Source organism: Barbus barbus, assembly GCF_936440315.1.
Source record: "Barbus barbus genome assembly, chromosome: 41".
Lineage (NCBI taxonomy): Eukaryota > Metazoa > Chordata > Actinopteri > Cypriniformes > Cyprinidae > Barbus > Barbus barbus.
Window position 1 is genome coordinate 7,110,651 of NC_136719.1, and position 16,982 is coordinate 7,127,632.

General features: G+C 38.1%; 1 protein-coding gene across 1 annotated transcript in view; it reads left to right on the forward strand.

Annotated features, from left to right (window-relative positions):
• The window catches only part of LOC306860265 (voltage-dependent L-type calcium channel subunit beta-3-like), a gene marked incomplete at its 5' end in the record, with an annotated part of 39,837 nt that overhangs the window by 15,104 nt on the left and 7,751 nt on the right, over positions 1–16,982 (forward strand). Inside the window, 11 exons of the mRNA XM_079401876.1 lie at positions 4,600–4,719; positions 4,992–5,114; positions 5,229–5,347; positions 6,295–6,365; positions 6,676–6,695; positions 7,302–7,382; positions 7,459–7,517; positions 7,797–7,897; positions 8,196–8,347; positions 8,502–8,597; positions 9,777–9,947. Of these exons, the coding sequence (XP_079258002.1) occupies positions 4,600–4,719; positions 4,992–5,114; positions 5,229–5,347; positions 6,295–6,365; positions 6,676–6,695; positions 7,302–7,382; positions 7,459–7,517; positions 7,797–7,897; positions 8,196–8,347; positions 8,502–8,597; positions 9,777–9,947 (1,113 nt within the window). The remainder of the gene's footprint in view (positions 1–4,599; positions 4,720–4,991; positions 5,115–5,228; positions 5,348–6,294; positions 6,366–6,675; positions 6,696–7,301; positions 7,383–7,458; positions 7,518–7,796; positions 7,898–8,195; positions 8,348–8,501; positions 8,598–9,776; positions 9,948–16,982) is intronic.

Sequence of the window (16,982 nt, forward strand, 5' to 3'; positions counted from 1 at the left end):
TTGGCTGACGTGAATACAGTCGATAAGGGTGTGAGTGTGTGTGTGCTTTACCTCATACCTCGTCAATATTGTATTGTTCAAACAAAATGTTTGAATATTGTGTAGATGGCACTGATTTTCACTGGCATGCTTTATGGAGCAGTGCATTTTTGGAGATTTACACTCATAGTTAAATATTGCTAATTAGTAATAGATACATAAATATGTATGTGTGTGTGTGTGTGTGTGTGTGTGTGTGTATGTATCATCAGCATTAACTAAGAACTCTATTAGACTGGCTCATTTAACAAAGTGACCAAATAGGTAGTGCACAATTTTTTTTTTTTTTTAAATATGTATACATATATTCATATCAGAAATTGCATATATTTTTGGAAATATCTTTTTATGTACAGTAGGGTCTGAAAATCTGAAACCACTAATGTAAAAGTTTCAATTGTGCACACTTCATTCTTCAAAAATCATTTTACAGTGCTTCAGTGGAGGCAAGAACATCTGACCTTTTGCATAAAGGAGCCACATGGTCAATATTTACAAATTTATTAATGATTTAAAAATATGATATGAATAGAATATAATTATAGAATATGCAGAATATATTATAGGTATCTTATATTATTCCAATCTTATTCATTATACATTTTTGTTTCATTTTCCTTTTTTAAATCTCAAAACTTACTGTTATATTACATTAAATTCGATTTTTGAACATTGGCATTAGAAAAAAAAGAAATGCAATACATTTTGACAACTGTGTAACATCAACGATGATTGTTTCAAATGTTGATAGACTCGTGGTGGAGTATAGTTGTGAACATAGCTGAAAAAGTTGTTGGTTGTGATGATGCTAGTACAATGTTTTCTTAAGCTTCCTTATTTCCGTCCACAGTGAGATTCAGTCATTTTTCCCCCCAAAGCATTCTGCTCGCTGCAGCTTGGCTAGTCCTGAGGTGCTCATTTTCATCCCTTCCTCCATTTTTCCTTCTTCTAACAACTTGTACCACCCGCCTGCATTTTCATTTGTCTTCTGAGTTCCACATTCTCACTTTCTCTCTCTCTCTCTCTCTCTCTGTTTCTCGTCTTCTCCCTCCCTGCTGTGAGGTTCTGAGGGCAGTCATGACTGCTCTGTTTTGGGTGCTGGATCTCGGTGTTGTTTTTGACTGGCATTGAGTGCCAGTTGATCGTTCTTAGACCAAGAACAATCTTCAGAGTGGACCAGGAAAGGGTCACTAACCAATGGACTATGCTTTGAGGGTACTGGGGTCTCTCTTGAGCTCAGAGAGAATGAGATAGCGTTACAAACAAACCACTAACCATACTCCTGAAGAAGGTAGGTGGAATTTAACTGGTTATGAATTTGTGGACAGTGAATTTGAATTTCAGAGAGAGGTTGTTTTTATTGTTTTGTATGATTAATAGGTATTAAGGTCTGTGAGGGTGTTGGTCTGGATCCACAAATTTTAGAATTAGATTTCACTTCATTATCGTCATGGTTATAGAAGATGTTGGCATCGCTTTGAAATACAAATTATGCTGTTATTGCTATATTTGGGTGGGTTTTGTTTCATTATTTATAGTCGAATCATTGTTCTGAGCGTTACATGACTGCCTCGGGCTCACCGCTCTAGTGCTGTAGTAATCTGTCACCTTAGAGGCCATACAGATGAAATCTGAATGTTACGATCACTGTGCCACAGATCACAGTTGTATTTAATGAATTACCAACATTTCTAGTGCACAGTCTCTGTTTTTAGCCCTGTGGAATCTGTTAGTTATACGTTTCTTGGTTTGTTTGAAGCTGGCTGTGCATGTTAGGACTGTACAGACCATTGGAACAGCATTTGATGACTCACTGACCATAAGCATTTTAGCTCTAGTGTTGCTCCAGTGGTTGTACAGGAAAAAGAACAGTGTTTTACACTTTTTACGCCTCTCTAAATAAAGAGCATATACTGCAACAAGAGTTTTATTAACATTTCCCACATTGTGCACTAAAATACAAATAGTTATGCAATTTCATTAAATAATGCTGTAAATCACACAGTGTTTAAATATAGTAAATATACATTTACCAGCCACTTAATTAGGTACACCTTGCTTGTACAGGGTTGGACTTTCTTTTGTTGTTAGAACTGCCTTAATTCTTTGCATAGATTCAGCAAGGTGCTGGAAACATTCCTCAGAGATTTTGTTCCATATTGACATGATAGCGTTACAATGCAAATATCCCGTTCCACCACATTCCAAAGGTGCTCTATTGGATTGAGATCTACTGACTGTGGAATTTTGTTATGTGGCACATTATCCTGCCTGAAATAACCATCACTAGATGGGTGCACTGTGTTCATAAATGGATGGACATGGTCTATAACAGTACTCAGGTAGTGGTGTTTAAATGATGCTCAGTTGGTACTAAGAGGCCCAAAATGTGTCAAGGAAATATCTCCAATACCATTACACCAGCAGCAGCAACCTGAGCTGTTGATATAAGGCAGGATGGATCCATGCTTTCATGTTGTTTGTGCCAAATTTTGACCCAGACATCCAAACGTCGCAGCAGAAATCGAGGCTTATCATACCAGGCAACCTTTTTCCAGTCTTCTATTGTCCAATTATGGTGATCTTGTGTGAACTGTAGCTTTAATTTCCTGTTGTTAGCTGACAGGAGCGGCACCCATTGTCTTCTGCTGCTGAAGCCCATCTGTTTCAAGGTTTGAAGTGTTGTACATTCATTTTCTATCAACTCAAACCAGCCTGGCCATTCACCTCTGACCTCTGGCATCAACAAAGCATTTTCACACACAAAACTGCTGCTCACTGGATATTTTTTTGGACCATCCTCTGTAAACCCTAGAGGTTGTGCATGCAGTTTCTGAAATACTTCGACCAGCCTGTCTACCACAAACAACCATGTCACATTCAAAATCATTTAAATCACCTTTCTTCCCCATTCGGATGCTCGGTTTGAACTTCAGCTGATCGTCTTCTACATGCCTAAAGGCTAAAGTATGCAGTTTTAATGTGTACGGGAGGGTTCGTGTACAGTGCGCTTTACGCAAATTTCGTCAGCAGAATAGTATGCGCATAGTTGCACCAATATGCTGATAGCTACAGCTTCTTAGCCGATACCGATTATTCAGAATGATATCTGCCAATACCGATACTGATACCGGTAGTTTAGTTTTCATAAGGAAAAAATCTCTCCCAACTAATTCTGTAAATATCAGCAACTTAGTTTAAAAGTGTACTCCCTGCATTCACGTGTACCTCAAATGGACTAAACTTTCAAAGGCTACGCATACGATTGTGGGTGTACGCTATAGCGTACACATACAAAAAAATGAAGTATATTTGGGCCTTAAGTGCATTGAGACACTGCCATCAGATTGGCGGATTAGATATTTAACAAGCAGTTTTAACATGTAAACCTAATAAAGTGGCCGGTGAGTGAATATTTCAATATAGTGTCTACTGTACATTCATTCATTTAGCAGACACTTTTTAGTAGTATGTAGTATAAATCTATAATATAGTTGTAACGGAGTAATCAGAGCGTGAAACGTATGGATCCATATGCCAAGCTTTATTCTCAAACATGGTCAAAACAGGCAAGGGTTGGATAATGGCAAACAGGTATTCAGAGAGCAAGACAGAAGAGTACTCCGATAAACAGGCGTAGGGTGAGTTGACAGCGAACATAATCCAAAGGATGAGGCAAGCGAATAACCCACAGACAGATAATAATCCAGGCGAGGTACAAACAGAGTCCAAACAACAAGACGAGAGAGAAATCCAAGACAGGCAGGTGATCAAGAAACAGACAATCAGACAAAACTAGACGTTACTAAACTGGACTAGAACTAGACAAAACTCGGACAGGAAACTGGCTCCGTACTGGAAACTGGTTGTTTGAGACTGATTTTTATAATGTGTGTAATTGGCTGCAGGTGTAAACGTAATCAGTGAAATGGAACATGGGAAATGTAGTCCGGCGTGACATGACAGTCTGTGGAATGTGAGAGTCAATATAATGGGAGGGCGACCTCTGGTGGCAAGCGGACGGAAGTCCACGGACAGGATTCGTGACAGTAGTATCTGCTTTATAACTTGTTTATTTATAAAGGTTTATTTTAAAGGATTATTTGTATGTTGTTGTACACATAGATGGTTTGATTATGTGTGGACTGAGCTCTTAGGTTCTCATTCATTTACAAGTACTTATAAGTACCACATAAATAAGAGCACTTATGCCAAAAATGTGCTTTACATATAAAATAGAACATGTCATACATACTGTTTACCTTCATGTTTAGTTGTGTGGCCTAAATGATATTGTAAAGTCTGTTTACATTCCTGTATGTTTCTTGTGTCACTTCTTCAGTGTAATAAACTTCTGGCCATTTTCTAGAATCCAAAAGAGTTTTAAATGGTTCATTACTTTATTTTTCATGTATTGTGTCTTCCTGTAGCTATGTTTTGTTGTGATTGATGAGTGTTATGACTAGCTAAGCTATGTTTACACTGCAAGTCATGGGCTATTTCCTGTGGTTTTCATTTGTCCGTTATGGCAAATGTTCTTGGCTTCCCTTGTTCCTGCAGGGTTCAGCCGATTCGTACACGAGCAGACCTTCGGATTCCGACCTGTCAGCGGAGGAGGACCGCGAGGCGTATCGGCGTGAAGCCGAACGCCAGGCCCAGCTGCAGCTCGAGAGAGCCAAGGTTCCTCAAGCTCTTCTTTAATGGGCTTTTTCTATTTTTTTATTTTCTTACTTTTTTTTTTTTTTTTTTTTTGCAAAGCGAGCAGCAACAAAGTGCCATTCTGCATGTAGCTTTAGAAATGTGCCGGGACAGGGGATCATGCATACAAATGCAGTTCAAGCTACAAACTTTTCTTATCATTTAGTTTTAAACCATAAGAGGATTATTTCATTGGTTCTTGATGGTTGCTTATGTTGAAAAAATGGCATTATTAACATTGGTTTCCCTGGCAGTCCAAACCTGTAGCGTTCGCAGTGAAGACGAATGTGAATTATTGCGGGGCTCTAGATGAGGACTGTCCTGTTCAGGGTGCTGCCATAAACTTTGAAGCCAAAGACTTTCTGCACATTAAAGAGGTGAGATGTGTGAAAGGTTATGCAGGTCAGTCCTCTTTGCTAACAGTGCCCATAATACCACAATAGCTCATCATAATAGCGCTGAGCATGTTTTCCTTCATGTTTGTGTTGCAGAAGTACAATAATGACTGGTGGATTGGAAGGCTGGTGAAAGAGGGGGCAGACATCAGCTTCATTCCCAGCCCCCTCCGACTGGAGGCCATGAGACTCAAACAGGAGCAAAAACAACAGAGGTCTCTCTTTCCCAAACTGCACATCTGTATCTATTTCAGACACATTTGCAACTGTTCATTGTTAGCTCAGGTCTATTAAACAATATTAATAAATACAACTTTTGATTTTAGTGGTATATTATTAAATATTGCACTTTACATTACCTAAGATTAATATATTTTTTAGTGATTTTTGTCATTGTTAATTCATGTTGACTAATACTGCTAAATAAATAGTTCACCCAAAAATGAAAATTTGCTGAAAATGTATCATTACATCATTTTCTCACCAATGGATCCTCTGTAGTGAATGGGTGCCGTCAGAATGAGAGTCCAAACAGCTGATAAAAACATCACAGTAATGCACAAGTAATCCACACCACTCCAAAATACGGGTCCATAATCCATAATAATGCTTCTTTCACTAAAGAATTGAATCCCCTATTTTCCTCTCACATCAAAACCCATAGGAATATTTGTTTAAAACTGTTTTTGCTTGCAACTAGTGCTTGATCTGTGCAAATTTCGCTCCTGATTCAGACGAGATTACTTTTTTCACTACATAAAGCATTATTTGGATAGAGGGCAAATATTTTAGCCTGAAGCAATGATTTGAAGTTAAAAAACATCTTAATGATGGAATACATTAATGAATACATTTTCAGTGAATTTTCATATTTGGGTAAACTATTCCTCAAATTGAACCTTGTTGTAAGGTGTTACCGAATTTCTTTAATGTTTTTCTTAATACTTTTATTATTTGAATAAGCTACATCTTTTTGATGCACACGTATCAAGTTATATCATATATAAACACCCACTAAATCTGATGACCGAGTCCCCGTCTGAATGATAATATATATTAATGAAGCTGTCAATTCTGGTATTGTCCAGATAGCTTACCAGCTCTGTGAAGGCATTTGCTGTTGCTCTGTGATGGTGATAAAAAATTTTTTCTTTCTCTGCAGGAAAAGTGGCAACTCCTCAAGCCTGGGCGACATGGTATCAGGAGGTCGGAGATCCACGCCACCATCTGCAGGTGAGAGTGAGTATGACAGGGCCTGGGCACCATGCTGCTTTGCAGGAGATGTGTGTGGCTGGGAATGCTGCCCCAAATGAGTAAAATATCAGTAGGGCTGAAGATCAGTGAGTTTATTCTTCCCCTGCTTTTGTTCTTATTCTTTGCTCCTCTTCTTAACATAATGCATGTTCTGTCACAGGTTAAGCTTCCACAGTCAAATACAGTAGGATAACACCTGTAAAAGTTCAGAATAGAGTAAATATACAAGCCGTTTTGCTTCTAAAATCTTCTGAATGCTGATTCTGATGTGTTCTCTTATTTTCAAAAGCCAAACAGAAGCTAAAGCAGGTAGGTGTTGATATAGATTTGTGTTAGATAAAATAGTTAACAGTAATATTGTGAAATATTACTACAATTCAAAGCTGTTTTCTATTTGAATGTTTTTTAAAATGCAATTTATTCCTGTAATGTAAAATCATTACTCCAGTCTTCAGTGTCACATGATCCTTCAGAAATCATTCTAATATACTGATTTGCTGCTCCATAAACATTTCTTTGGAAATTATTGCACTGCTTACATTTTTATTTTTTACTTTTGATCAATTTAATGAATAAAAGATCTTACTGGCCCCAAACCTTTGAGCAGCAGTAGTGTACAGTAGATTGGAATAAAGTGTCTATTTATTGAATGACTGTCAAGTCTCTTTTGGAGTACCATGCGTACAATTCTGATATCAGTAGAATAAGTGTCTTTAGAAATTGCACTTGTCTCTGTGACAGGTCTAGATGCTTTAAATAGTAAGACAATATCTGACGACTCATGCATCTCAGGAAGTATAGCAGTTTGTACCAAGATTGTTGCCAGTCTGTTCTGAAACTGTTTCTAATCTAGTATTTTGTAGTTGTAGTTGATGCTGTAGTTCTGTGTGACAGTGCCACTCTTGTCTTTTTTAGACTGAACACATTCCTCCATATGATGTGGTGCCGTCCATGAGGCCTGTGGTTCTGGTTGGGCCTTCACTGAAGGGCTATGAGGTGAGCAGTAAACATTAAACAGCCCTCTGAATTTGTCTTTAAAATTTGTTGTCTAATGTGTCGTGTCTGTCAACAGGTGACAGATATGATGCAGAAAGCCCTGTTTGACTTTCTCAAACATCGCTTTGATGGACGGTGAGTTTTAAAAGAGTAATGAGTAATGATGAGTAAATGTTGACAGAATATTCTGTAAGGTGTTCTTGTCTGTAAACATAGAAGAATATTATGTCAACATTTACTCATTCCTATGTCTTTACAACGAAAAGTGATGGTTACAGGGTTTGCCAAGCGCCAGAAAACTCATAAAAATAGTCTATACAACTCGTGTGATTATGTTCCATGTTTTAGAAAGCATACGATGGGCGAGGAATCTTTCTTTCACATAAGTGTACTAATGTACTGTTATGCTGACAGGATTTCTATAACCCGGGTGACTGCTGACCTTTCTTTGGCCAAGAGATCGGTTCTCAACAAGAGACCCATCATGGAGAGGTCTAACACACGAACCAGTTTGGGTGAGAACGTCACACACACCCTTCAGAGCTCAACAATAAAGATGACCCAAGGCCGTAACATCACCCGGCACATCAGTTGCCTGTTTGTTGATCTTGCATACTTAAACAATTGGTTTTATGTGATGTACTGAACACTGTTGTTGCAAATTCTGCTGATTTAAATATGTTAGGTTGTGTTTGAGAATAAGCAAGGCTTATGCTGAGCTCTGTCAATACATTTGAGTTTTTGAGCATTTTCTCCCTACTTTTTCTTGGGATTCATGTTTTGTGGATGCTATTTGTCTGTTTTCCCACTCAGCGGAAGTACAAAGTGAGATCGAGAGAATATTTGAGCTGGCCAAAACTCTTCAGTTGGTGGTTCTAGATGCAGACACTATTAACCATCCAGCGCAACTAGCTAAAACCTCGTTAGCTCCTATTATTGTGTACGTCAAGGTCACCTCTCCAAAGGTGAGTCTGATGAGCGTGTGTGCACTATTTTAAGAAATATGCTGAAAATATAAAATAAAAAAAATATCTTCAGCTCTGTCAGCAGCAAAATAGATCCTTCATTGTCAAAACTAACCCAGTTTCTTTGATTCTCATTCGTCTTCTTTTTTGGCAGGTCCTACAACGACTGGTAAAGTCGAGGGGTAAATCACAGAGCAAACACCTCAATGTTCAGATGATGGCAGCAGATAAACTGACTCAATGTCCTCCTGTAAGTTCTTCAAGTTTAAACACAGACACACACACACACACACAAACACACGCTTCCCTTAGAGAGGTGTTCAGAACACTGTAGATCCAACATTAGTGTTAGTATGGTAATGTTGTCAGGATCAATTTCTTATAGATAATTGAATAGTTTTGGCATTTTACAATATTTCCTTCCCTTACAAAAGGAGGAGATAGGCTGAAGTTTTTAGGGCTGCCTAGGTATTATATTATGTACCAAAAAAGGTACTTTTAAAAAAAAATGATTTACTCCCCCTCATTTTGGTCTCTGGAACACAGAAGATATTTTGAGAAACTGTAATTATTGCTCTTTTGCATGCAATTACAAGGAATAGGGACTGGAGCTTTCAAGATTTAAGGACACAAAAGCACCATAAATGTATAATCATTTTCAGGGATGTTTGTAACAAATTGGTTTATTTGGTTTAAAAAAACAGTTCTGAATATTATTTCATGAAGCCTCACCAATAAGAGCCAGGTTGGATGTCACTATTTTCATAACTATTCATAAATAATTTTGTCGTCTGTTTCTCATGCAAAGCTGCTGTATTAGAAGACTTTAAAAAATACACAGGATGACTTTTATGGTGCTATTGCTTACTTTTTGAAGACTGAAAAAACACATTCATTGCAATCTCATGGAAAAGAGTAACTAGTATTTATTCTTTTAAATTTCTCCCATTTTGGAACTACTCAAGGGTTCGTAAATGACAACAGAATGTAAAATTTTTTATTTCAAAATCTTTAACATAATTTAGCTGTTTGTCCTTTTTATAAATAGACCTGATTAATTAAGGATTGGCAGGATGAGAACTGAAGGGCATTCAATTTAGGGCACATCTGTTTGACTACGTTGTCTTTTTTATTGTGTTATTTGGAAATGAAGGTAAATTTGAGTCTCACATTGTTAGCGAACTGGTGTAATTTGAAATGTTCTTCATTCTCACTTGATTGACTGGCTTTGCTACAGTTGTAGTGATGTAGACGCTTGCTTTTCCAAACCACATTCTGACAAAAGTCATGTTGCATGTTGTTCCATAGAGCCATTATCCTACCTGTCGCTCAACGTCATCTCCCATCACCATCACAAGATATTTTATATAATATCTTCTAATTCCATTCCCCGCATGTCATCTTCTCCTCCACCCTGTCTCTTCATCAGGAGATGTTTGATGTCATTTTGGATGAGAACCAGTTGGAGGACGCCTGTGAGCACCTTGCTGAATATCTGGAGGTCTACTGGCGTGCCACTCATCTGCCTGGCACTGCCCCTCTCAACCCTCTATTGGAGCAAAATCTGATGACCCCACCCTCAGCAATCTCCAGTCTACAGGTAAGGTGGCTTTGTGTGGATGGGCGGAAACATTTAAAGAGTTTTAATATAAAGATATGTAAGAGAGCAATAATGCATGCGCCTTTGGCTCTCAGGATAATCAAAGTAATTTTACACGAAGGGATTGTGAAACTTGTGTAATAGCATGTGTTTAAGGAAGCTTAATAGCATATTAAATCACGATATTCACAATAGCCAGCAAAATGCGAGAAGTCCCGGGTTCAAATCCCGGACGAGCCCCCAATTGTTACGTCCGTCCCTAGTCTAGGAGTATTGCGAACGAGGTTAAATAATTTGAGAGAGACAAGGAGGACTTCCAATCTCCAGCCCCAGCAACACAAGCAAGACACTTAATTTGCCAAAGTAAAACTTTAGACTTTTATTTTAAGTAAGAAACAAAGAGGAAACATAAGTAGTCATATAGTCTCAGGAGGGGGTTATGCCAAAACAACAAACAAAAATTCCACTCTTTCTATGGTTAAGGAAAAAACTTACCTGCTTAAAAGAAACAAACAAATGAACAGGGAACATCCCTCTCTCCCTTACTACACGATAAAACTATTAAACAAGTAGGCACCCATATCCCTACTCAAATTATTTATTTGTTACAATGTTTTGAGTTACTTTACAATTTGACAAAGGGTGGCACACAGCACACCAATCACATGATCACACAACAGATTCAACCCAACAATGTAAGCAGCAGGAATAACCACAACAACTAGGTCTGGGGCAGGAGAAAGGAACCCTCTTCTCACAATGCACTTAGTTCTGTCTCTCCCTCTTCTCAATGAGCAGTGAAGGTTTATATCACATCCTTCTAGTCATCTCAACAGGTAGAGGACCCACCTAATTGGGATCAGGTGGTAGTCGTTAATACCTGTTAGCTGAAAGCATGGAGGAATGAGAAGGAAAGGAGGAGAAACACAAAACAACAATACAAACAGCAACAATCCTATTTTCCATTCACCAAACATCATACACAAACAAACATTACGTCCTAGGAATATATCATAAATATTCCATATTGTCCTTTTATGTAAAAATGCAGACAACTACATTATTAAAAAAGAAACAAGTTTGAGGTTTTCAGTCACACATGCACTGACCTAGTTAGACCAGAGGCAACCAGATTTAGTATGTGTCCTCATCGATCAGCCAGGAAAGTAGTCCAGAGACTGTGCTAAACATAATCATCCAGAATATAGATGGTATTTGTATCAGCTTTGAGAAATATATCTTATATTTGTAATGTGTAGATCCATGTCTGCATCCACCATATCTAAGATCCCATCAAATTCATTTAAATTATACATTATTGACCTTGAAAGTCAGAAAGTTGCAGTTTCACAGAAAATGGTTTCAGGTCATAACTGATTTTCACTAGAAAATGGGACACCGTTTGTAAGGTAGACAGGCACTGTAGAACTAAACAATGCAAAATAAAGGTATTTGCACTACAGTTCTCAGAGTTTTGGAGCCCCCTGTAAATTCAAAACATCATACTCCATTATACTGTTCTGCTTTAAGCAATAATTGGTCAATTCTATATTGTGTTTAACAAATCAGTTGTGTAATTTGAAAACTGATTTTTGTTCTTTTTGACAACAGGAAAGTGGTCATTAAACGTGTCTGTTCTGTCCTTTCCTCTATTCCATATTTTCACTCTCTGTTTTTAAGTTGTCTTGGGTCCAGAGATGCTTGTAATACTGATATGTTGTAAGTCTCAATCTGTCTGTTCTGTGTCTCATTCATGCCTGACATCTTTGCAGTTCTCTGAAACACAGGAATTAATTGAATGAACACTTACAAACCTGCGGTGAGTAGGTGGGATGTCACACTGCCTTTCCCACTCAAACTGTTAAACAAAACCCTACCCTGATACCTTCAGTCCCTCCAACTGTAAATGGCCATCTGGTATCCCCATTCAAATTATTTTTTTTTTTAAATCATATATGCAAATATATGATTTTGTTATGCTGTTGTTGGTGAAACATGTAGCCCATTGATAGTTTTTATGTGGCTATGCCACTTGCCCAGTGGGGAAAAGTGAGTAATAAAAAAGCTTTATGTTTAAAATTATGCAGGCCTTAAAATGACTTTTAATGTTAAGAAAACTCTTCCAAAAGTACATTCAAATGTTCTCAATATGTAGTCAGTGTGCCTTAAGGTGTAGGCAATGTTTCTAAAGCCTCGTTTCCACCAAGCGGTACGGTACAGTACAGTACAGTATGATTCAGTATGGTACACCCTGATCTGGCTTTCGTTTCCACCGCCAACAATACCCTTAACTGATAGGCGTGGTGTATGCCAGAAAGCAGTGATTGTCATCATTCTTGTTAGAAGAAGAAAGCGCGACACTGTATGTGTAAAAATTTCAAATTCTAAAATACACTGTTATATCTTTGTGCTTGCGCATTCTGATGTAAATAAGCCCAACATGCATGAGCAGCATGGTGGAGCATTCCCCTTGTTGTTGTCATTCCCCTTGTAGCACATGCAAGTGATGATTCTCTGTCAACCAATCAATGTTCTGCTGTAAATCTAGCTCCACCCTTTGGGTAATGGACTACTGTTCTAGGTGCCCCAACGGAATTGTCCCAAAAAAGTGGTACGGTACCGTTCGCTATTTGAGTACCATTCACAACTTCTGACAATGAAAATGGAAATAATTGCAATATTGCACTGTACTGAACAATACTACTTGGTGGAAACGAGCCATAAATGTGTAGGCTGCATTTCAGGTGGTGTAGGTATTACATCTTGTAGGCAAGATGTAGGCAGCGTTTGCAAAGCTGCAGACAGTGTATCTTAAAGTGTAGACAGTGGGTCAAAGGTGTAGGCAGCATTTGTAAAGACGTAGGCAACTTTTTTTTAAAGGTGTAGACCAGCGATTCTTAACTCTGGCCCTTGAGGTCCATGTTTAGCTCCAACCTTGTTTAAGCTCACCAGCCTGTAACTTTGTAGTGATCCCGAACACCTTGATTAGCTTGTTCAGGTGTGTTTAATTAGGGTTGGAGCTAAACCCTGCAGGAAAGTGGACCTCGAGAACCAGAGTTGAGAAACCCAGGTGTAGACATTTTGCATTTGCAAACATGTTGGCAAGAGGTCTCCAACCCTGCTCCTGGAGATCTACCTTTCTGCAGAGTTCAGTTCCAACCCCAATCAAACACACCTGCCTGTAATTTTCAAGTTACCCTGAACACCTTTATTAGTTGGTTCAGAACTTCAGATGTGTTTGAATAAGGTTGCAGGGACAGTAGCTTTCAGGGTTGGAGATCCCTGGTGTAGGCAGCGTTTCTAAAGATGTAGGCCAGGGGTATCAAATTAAGTTCCTTGAGGGCCACTGTCCTGCAGATTTTAGATCCAACCCAAATTGAACACACCTGAACCAGCTAATCAAGGTTCTCAGGATTTCTAGGAACTTCCAGGCAGGTTTTTTGGAGCTACACTCCACAGGACAGTGACCCACCAGGACCAGAGTTTGACGCATAGTGTAGGCCAGGGGTAGGCAAGTTCAATCATGGAGATCTGCAATCCTGCAGAGTTCAGCTCCAACCCTGAAAAAAAATCTCACCCGTCTGTAGCCTTAGTAATCCTGAAGAAATTGATTAACTTGTTTGGGTGTGTTTGATTACGGTTGGCGCTAAACTCTGCAGAACTGCGGCTCTCTAGGACCAAACTTGTCTACCCTTGGTGTAGGCAATGTGTCTTAAGGCCGTGGTTAGACTGTTCGTAACCTTGTTCAGGGAGTGTTTGGGGGAGGTCCAGGAATATGGGTGGGAACCCCTGTCTTAAGGTGTAGGCAACGTTTCTAAATGTTTGGCTGCATTTGTAAAGGTGTAGGCAGCATCTGTAAAGGTATAGACTAGGGATGCACGATATTATCTGACTGATATCGGAAACGGCCGATAAATGGAATACATTAACTCACATGTGCTCAGGGTGTGCTAGTGATTAGATCACGTCAGCCTTGTGGCTCATTCTTGAAGCAAAGTTTTGTCTGAATGATGATTAGATTCACTGTTTTGGATCGCTGCATTTAATCAGTGAAAGCACGTACAGAATGACGCGTTCAGTGTAACAGTAATAGCACGTGTAGTGGCAGCAGCCTCCCCCAGGTTCTAACGCCAGCTCGTTAAGTTGTTTTCATTTGTAGGGGGCGCTGTTGGCCTACTTCTAATTAAATTAAAAGTAAAATAGCCTACACAAATAACATTTAGACTGTTTCTGATTAAATAAAGCAGTAATTTGTCATTAAATCACCATGCTTACATGAAAAAAAAAAAATCACAAACATGACACTTGTAAATTAAATAATTTTATATATACTGAGTTATTCATTAATGTGTAATATGTTTTATTTTTTAAATAAATCATAAGTTCTAAAAGATTTTCAGAACTTTTACAACTCTTTTGCTTCAGACCATCAACAAATGTTAAATCTTAAAACAAAATGTTTGGGTGAACACTGCATCTTTCTGGGGGGAAAAATGCAGCGATTGATATATAGTTAATTTATAGTTATTTTCAAAGCTTCAATGTACTATCAAAAAACCTTCATTATTGTTTATTTAATTCTAACAAATAAGTTCTTATTAAAAACTAACCGAAATGAAAAATATTATGCTTATAATTTCTGCACAGGAGAGACTTGGTGTACAGTTGAAACACCTTAAATAACTTGCGTACACAAGAACCCAGAGCGGTGATTTTTGCTCCACACGTGTGTATTAGTGTTCCTTTTTGATTGTGGGAAATTTTAAATGTGTGCGTCTTTCCACTCCGAAGATATCGGCAAAAGATTTTTTTCCTAGGTGAGATTTTCATTTCACCATGTCCTTTCCACAATGAATAGCTTATTAATCTTTTATGATTGTTAAACTTAACATATATCATTGCAAACGTTACTCTGTGCTCTAAAAATAGACATATTTTATGGCATTGTGCCATACAAGGTCTTTTCATAATCTGTATACAGTAACAGTTCAATCATAGAAAATAAAATGCATACAGAGGCTGTGTGTGTTTGTGTACTGGTATTACCTACATTATGGGGACCAAATGTCCCCACAAGTATAGTAATACTAAATTCACCTTATGAGAATATTTTTTAGGTCCCCATGATGAAACAAGCTTATAAATCATACAGAATGATTGAAAATGTAAAAATGCAGAAAGTTTCGATTGATGTGTAGGTTTAGGGGTATGCATATTGTTATTTTTACTGTTATGTTTATATTTGTACTGTTTGCCATATATTTTTGTAGTGTTAAATATTTTTTCCTGTTTTGTTTAACTGGATCTGAATTAAATAAAGCAAATAAGTAAGTTTATTTTTAAACTGTAATTATTGAAACTGTAATTTTGTAATTTATTGCATTTGCTATAAATGGTTAGCCAGCTTTACAGCATTAAGAATGGGTGTCTCAACTGTACTGTTGAGACAAAAATGCACCTCATGTTTATGAGCTAATTGTGGAAAATATAAACGACTTATGGCTATTATCAATTTATGATATTTTAGTACACAAGCAAAAGAAATATCATGTGAAAAATCACTTCATTTCAGCATCTAGTTTTTGTGTAGTGATGAAAAAAGCAGAAAGTGTCTCTACTCAAGTCTTCCCTACATTATTGCGAAATATGTTTTTGCGAGATTCACACAATCATAATCTGTTATGTCTTTCATGAACATTTAGTTTATGGTTGGGGGAAAATCTGATGTGTAACATTACATTGGATCCATGCATTACAGTAGGTCTTAATATAGATCTGTCTCAATGTTAATCATACATTAAAAGAGAAGACGGAATCACTCGCTGCTCTTGATTAAACTAGGCTACTGTTTATTTGCATCTTTGTTCTTATTTTTAATAACAAAGATAAAATAAAAATAGCTATATTGTGATTAATACTATAGTAATTATTATTAAGAAACGAATTGGAGGAAAATATGCAACGTTGCTTGGTGATTTTGCTTTGGAATCTTTTAACTCGATTTTTCTTGAAATCAGATCTGCTGCCTCCATTGCCTTGAAACGGCTGTAGCTCAGTAATTTTTTGTCCGATTCCAACAAGTCATATGTCATTTTGAATTTATTGTAATGGATATGAATATGTAAATTTATATTTTTGAAAATTGCTTATTCCGACTCATTATGCCAGCACGGGTCACATATATCGGGAAAAATCCAATATCGTGCATCCCTAGTATAGACAGAATTTGTAAAGATGTAGACAGCATTTGAAAGGGTGTAGGAGGCATACCTGGAGGAGAAGACAGCATTTCTAAAGCTGTAGACAATGTTTGTAATGGTTTAGGTAGCATTTCTAAAGGTGTGGGCAGCTTCTCTTAAGCCCTAAACACACTGCACAATTTTCGGCTGTCCCAGACGAAAGATTGGCATCGTAAAATAATCGTGCCGATTTATGTGATCGTGGCTCCTAATTGGTGATCCTGTGTCGTACAGTGAGAAAGGTTCAAAGACGGTGATTGTCTCAGTCTTGCGACCAAATCATGTGTTTCACGATTAACAAGAAATGGTGTGATCCCAGGAATATCTCCATTCTGTCGCGTTCCTGCTCACACCTCATCTGGAACATCTTTCCATTATTTGCCGCCCATTTTATCTGCCCCGGGAGTTTTCATCAATCATAGTTACTGCTGTGTACATTCCACCACAGGCGGATACCGGCTTGGCTTTGTCTAAACTTCACGATGTGCTCAGCGGCTACATTAACAAACATCCTGACGCTGCCTTTATCATCGCGGGAGATTTTAACAAAGCCAACCTCAGGCAGGTCATGCCGAACTTTCACCAACATGTATCCTGTCCAACTAGAGGACCAAACACTCTGGCTCATTGCTACACTCAGTTCAAGAATGCCTACAAAGCCCGCTCACTACCGGCTTTTGGCAAATCGGACCATGCCGCCATTTTCCTCACACCGGAATATAAACAAAGGCTCGTTCAGGATCCTCCGGTGCAGAGAGTAGTGACGTGCTGGTCCTCCCATTCAGAAGCTATGCTC